General features: G+C 44.2%; 1 protein-coding gene across 2 annotated transcripts in view; it reads left to right on the top strand.

Annotated features, from left to right (window-relative positions):
* HMCN1 (hemicentin 1) overlaps nt 1-5669 on the top strand; it is a 451483-nt gene that overhangs the window by 96933 nt on the left and 348881 nt on the right. For both annotated transcript variants that reach the window (XM_019501224.1, XM_019501215.1), the window contains exon 2: nt 1194-1264. In XM_019501224.1, coding sequence (XP_019356769.1) covers nt 1194-1264 — 71 coding nt within the window. The remainder of the gene's footprint in view (nt 1-1193; nt 1265-5669) is intronic.

Genomic DNA, 5669 nt, shown 5'->3' with positions numbered 1-5669 from the left:
GGGAAGCTTTGGACAGTTTAAAAGAAAAAATGTCAAGACTTAATGAATTAAATATATGCTAATTTTTAGCAAGCATGGAAAATAAGTGTGGATAATTGGGAAACATTTTGTTATGAGGAAATTGGATAATTATGGTGATGAGAGAGGCAACTAGCAAGGAGAAGTGGGAGACTCGGTGACAGACCAATGTGATAGTGACATTTTTTATCTCTGTATTGCATATCAGAATACATGGAGTCCAGTGCATAGTTACTAAAAAGAAAAGGTGATTAGGTGGTCAATGTAAATAAAGTGTAGTGACCTCAGGTCAGTTGTCAGAAGACAGATTGAGATGTAGCAAAACCTACAATTGAAATTGAGACTAGTGGCACTCATGAATGGGCACTGAGATTGAAATATTTTCCCCTGTCTAGATAAGAGATATCAAGCTAGAACTGAGGCTAATTTGTATAACATTGGTGGGAGAAATTTGATCTATGAGTTCTGTGGTAAAGGATTTTAATCCCTCATTGACACATCCCCAAAACTACATCTGGAATAAGTTCATATTAAATTCCAGTGTGACACTGTTTAGTTTTTGTCTTCCTCCAACCCCCTTGAGAAAACACCAAGAAAAATAAAACGGTGGGGCAAAAGAAAACATCTGTGTGTACAAGTAAGAGGCAAAGAGACAGACAGACAGGTGTGTGTGTGTGTGTGTGTGTAAGACATGGACTTAAGAATTACATTTGCACAAAAATATTGGAGCACCTTTAAATTTGTCTAAAATTAGGCTCACCTCTGTGTATAAGTCAGCAGCCCTCTGTTGCACATCATTCCAGCTCTTGTTTAATGCAGTTTTTTTAACTAATAGTACATTGCCAGATGTTGCACAAAATGTCAATGGAAAAAATATTAATTAAAAACTGCAGTATTTTAATTTGCATAGAACTGGTTAGCGGTAGGGAAGGGAGCATGACTTGCTATGTAATGTTCTCATTTCCCCATCTCCCTGCAGATTGGAGAACTAGGGAAAGGTGATGGTATATGTAACACAGGCCAATGCCTAAGACTGTGTTGTTTTCTTTAAAAAACAAACAAACAACCCTTTTTTTAATGTCAGCTTGTTGATTCAGAATTGTCCTTTAATGGCATTTGCAATTTTACTGTAATGTTACAACATATTTTACATCTTTTCTTAATTGTATTTCCAGAAATTGGGCCAGTGACTATTACCACAGATCCCAAGAAATTTCAGTATGAACTCAGGGAACTTTATGTTCAGGTGGGTAACATGTCTGTTCTGTGCATGCTATTTGATATAGATGTACTGTATGCATTCCTGACTTTCAGCTTGTCCCTACTGTTAACACATGACTTATTCTGCTGCACAGTGACTAGCTCAACTGGTTTTGTTCAGTGATGCAATGTACCATATTTACTTGATTCCAAGATGAGGATTTTATCCCGAGTCAGCATGGGGGGAAAAAAAGCCTTCTCTTGGATTGTACAATTGGCTGGTGCAGGTGATAGCTCAGCTCCCGTGACAGCTCAACTCCTCCACAGTGTCTCTGAACCTGGGCCCTGGGCTGAAGCTGAAGCTGAGCTGCCACCTGCCCCAAGCTGTTATAGCTTGTTTGGAGGGAGAAGAGGTGTGTGGCTGTGGGGAGCATAAAGTAGACTGTGGATAGGGAGAACCTGTAGACTGCACACATTCCCTGCCCCCCTGCCTGTGCCTGTGCCTGCCTCCCCCACCCCTTCCTTCTCTCCCCTCAGCTGCCCCTTTTCCTGCTACTTTCTGCTATGGCTCTGGTCCCTCCAGCTCCAAGCATGCCTGGCTAGGAGCTGCTGCTGCTTCTCCCTGACAGGGTTGGGCTGGGGCTGGCCTGGAGCTGCACTGCTGCTGAGTGCTGTGGAGCCAGAGCAGAGATGCAGCAGAAGGTAAAGGGGTCAGGGAGGCAGGGAGTGGAGGAGCCAGGCACAGGCATAGTGGGGTAAGGGGGAGGGGAGCAGACAATGGGGGCAGGCACAGAGGGGCAGGTGGTGGGGAACCAGGCATGGCTGGGGGCAAGGGGTGAGGATCTGGCCCCTTGCTCCCACCACTGCTTTCCCCTTCACAGCATTGTATGGAACAAATTTACAATGATCTTCCTCTAATTAGATTCTATGCATGTAAAATTGTAACCAATTTTGTAATTTTCTATATATAGAATCTAATTATTGGAGAGTTGTCTTCAATTCAAAGTTGTCTTGGGTTCAGGTAAACAGAGCAGGCTGGAAAACAGTAAAAGCCATTTTGTAATTTTCTGTTGTTACTAGTTCAGTCAGAAGGCCTAAAACCCACCAACAGTTTTTAACTGCAAATGTTGTGAAAAAAGGTCTAAATTTTGAATTACCAAATAATTCAGTTAGTAACAGACATACCAGGCTGCATGCTATCCTTCACATACTGCTTAGCTTTTTCTTTTGCTGAAATGGTTCACCTGGTGTGCTTAATCCCCCTAGGGCCCAAGTTTGAAATTGCATCACTGAAACCATCTGAAATCAGTGGAATCATATTGATATAAAAGTGTTTTAAGTCAAACCAGATCAGGCACCTAGATCTATAGCAGGGGCAGGCAATTATTTTGGGCAGAGGGCCACTTACCGAGTTTTGGCAAGCTGTCAAGAGCTGCATGGGTAGCCCCTCCCCTTGATAGGTGCCCTGCCCCCTGCTTGCCATCTTGGGACTGAAAGTCCCACCCCTAACTTCTGTCCTTTACCACTGGATGTCCTTCCCCTTTCCCCTGAAAGTACTCCTTTGGGGAAGATGGTTTGCCATCATAGAATGGGGGTAAAAAAAACAAATTATATACTAAAAATCAAACACCCATAATAATATATTTTAATTTAATTGATTTGTGTGTGTTTGTGCTGTATATGTAGAAGCGATGACATAATAGCTCAAAATGCAGTCTTACTCTTGTATATTGTGCAGGGGTGTCAGAGGGTGCGGGTGGGTGAGTGTGGGGTTTGTGAGGAGCTGTGGGTGTGTGTGAGGATGTGGGTGGGTGGGTATGGGGGTTTGTGTGGATGTGTGTGGGCATGGTATTTGTGGGGTGTGTGACTGTGTGTTGGGGAGGGTGTGGCTGTGTGGGAGAAGGAAGGGTTTCAGGGTATGTGGGGTGTGCATGGGAGCCTCCCCTGTGTGTGCCCCCCTGAGCTGGTCAGCACCTGTCCCCACCCCACAACAGCCCAGAGCCCAGGTGCCCTGTGGTGCCTCCCCACCACCACCAACAGCCCCAGTGTACCCTGCACCCACCCTGTGCTGCCTGGCCATGGAATGTCCTGCTACTCCTGGGCATGCAGCGGTAGCAGCAGGAACCAGCACATGCAGCTCTGACCCTGTGTGCCCTGTGCTGGCTCCGAGCTTACCTGTCCAGGCTGAGTGGCAGCAGCAACTTGCCAGAAACTGTGGCTCAGTGCAAGGGAAAGTGGCCCTTCCCCCTTGCTGCCACAAGGCAGTTTTTGGCACGGCTGCCCAGAGCCCATGCCATGCCAGGCTGCCCTGCAACTCTGTCACTGACATCTGTGAGCTGCCCTGCGGCTCCACACTGTCATTGCTGCTGCACAGGGCAGCCCAGAGATGACGGTGATGGAGCTGCAGTGCAGCTCTGCACAGCTTGGGCTCCAAGTGGCTGCACCAAAAACTTCCCAGTGGTGGCAAGGGGGAGGGGCCATTTCCCCCTACTCTGAACATCAGTTTCTGACCAGGTGCTGCTGACACTGCTGCTGCTGCTCAGCCTAGATGGATGAGCCCAGAGCTGGTGCTGGGACCCAGGCTCAGCAGCAGCAGCATGGGAAAGAAACTGCTGCTCAGCATGGGAGGAAAGCAGCCCCTTCCCCTCCCACTGCTGGTGTTTCCTGGTGCAACCACTTGAGCCTGCACAGGGCTGCCCTGTGTCTGCTCTCCACTGCCACTGCTGCCACATGGGACAGCCCAGAGGCAGCAGTGATGTGGTAGAGATGCAAGGCAGCCCTGCATGGGCTTCAGGAAGCTGCACCAGGAAGCATCGGTGAGGGGGAGGGGCTGCCATATTTAGCCCACCCCGATCTTTAGGGTAAGTATGAGCAGTGGAAGGTATAGCTGTTGGTCATCAAGAAAAGCCCCAGTCCAATTCCCCATTAAAGCAATGTCAGATTAGAACCAGCATTTGTTGGGTGCAGTCCTGCCCTCTTAACTCTGGGAAAACTCTTCTTTATGTAAAGGCAGTGTGGCCCAAAGCAGGACTGGATCATCTGTGTTTTAAGGGTGATCTGGCTTTAAAAAATTGGCACATAGAAGAATAGAAGATTCTAATAAAAAGCTACTTGTAAATGAGTGGTTCTTATTTGTATACATGTATCTACATGTGCATTTACTTCAGCATAAATTTATTGCACAGTAAATTACTGTGCAGTAGGCAGAAATAGGCCAATGTCTACATGTGCAGGTGTTAAGGCACATTAATGCTGTGTGTGGACTGACCTGGAACTAAAGTTTGTCCCAAGTTAGTCACCACACACAGTGTTACTGCGCAGTAAGGTGTCTGCACATGTGTTACTGTGCAGTAATTAATCAGGTGTAAATTTTATAACTGCGTGATGCAGGTATCAAATTTATGCTCAAGTCAGCATATTTCCTGTGCAGTATGGGTATACATGCATAGACATGCACCTGTACTGAGCAGTAATTTCAGTCACTGCACAATAAATGCACCCATATAGATGTGCCCACTGAATATTTTAAAATGTAGCAGAACAAAAAAATTAGGAAAAACCATGCTGTGTTTTGCAATGGGAGGAAAAGTGCCAGGGATCCTGTTTTGACATTGTCTCAGAGTAATTTAATTTAAATGATGGCTTCCAGCCTCAGTTTGTTTTTCATAACTGGAATAGAGAAAAATAACTCAAAAAAATCCATGCTCTTCTCTAGAGGACAAGAAACCAAAAGCAATGTTTTTGCAAGGGTTTACATATCTGATGTGCTTGTAGGGATGTATCTTTACATTTGAGTAGTGCAAACTTTTGGTTCCAAACAACTTGTTAATTAAAACTTTAAAATAACTTTAAAAATTATTATTACATTTTGTCTCAATTCATTTAAAATATGATCCTTTACATAAGTACATTAGTTTAAATACACCCATTCAAATAAATAATACTATTTGAAATGCCAATTTTAAAAAACAAATAGAAAGTTTGGGGGGATATATTTTCAGTAGAACTTCCAGTGTCTCCCAGAAAATTGAAGTATTTTCCAAGTACAGTACTTGTGTTTTTGTGTCTCCAAGGGAAGCATTTAAGAAACACAGGAAGCTGAGCTAAAGGAGACATCCCTGGAAAAATGAAAAAAATAACAACAAACCCAAAACAAACCAAAACCAAAAAATTCACATTGCAAAACTTTTGTATAGCCACAAGATGAAATAATGCTCGAAGAAAGGACCTGGCCTAATCAAAAAGAAAAAAAAATGCAATAGATTTAATATTTTAAAGAAGATCTTTGTTAATATAAGGGCATTTAGAGCAAGGAATGAGCTGCCAAACCCCCATGGGGTTGTTTTCACTGAAGATCCTTAAGACTGAATTTGATAACTTAGCCTACCAAGGGTTATTTTTGGGTAACAAAATGGGCACACTAGAAGGAAGAAGCAGGCTACAATCAGACC

The sequence above is a fragment of the Gavialis gangeticus genome, unplaced genomic scaffold (assembly GCF_001723915.1).
Source record: "Gavialis gangeticus isolate Ggan-Ray unplaced genomic scaffold, GavGan_comp1, whole genome shotgun sequence".
NCBI lineage: Eukaryota > Metazoa > Chordata > Crocodylia > Gavialidae > Gavialis > Gavialis gangeticus.
This window is presented reverse-complemented; position numbering and strand designations above follow the sequence as displayed.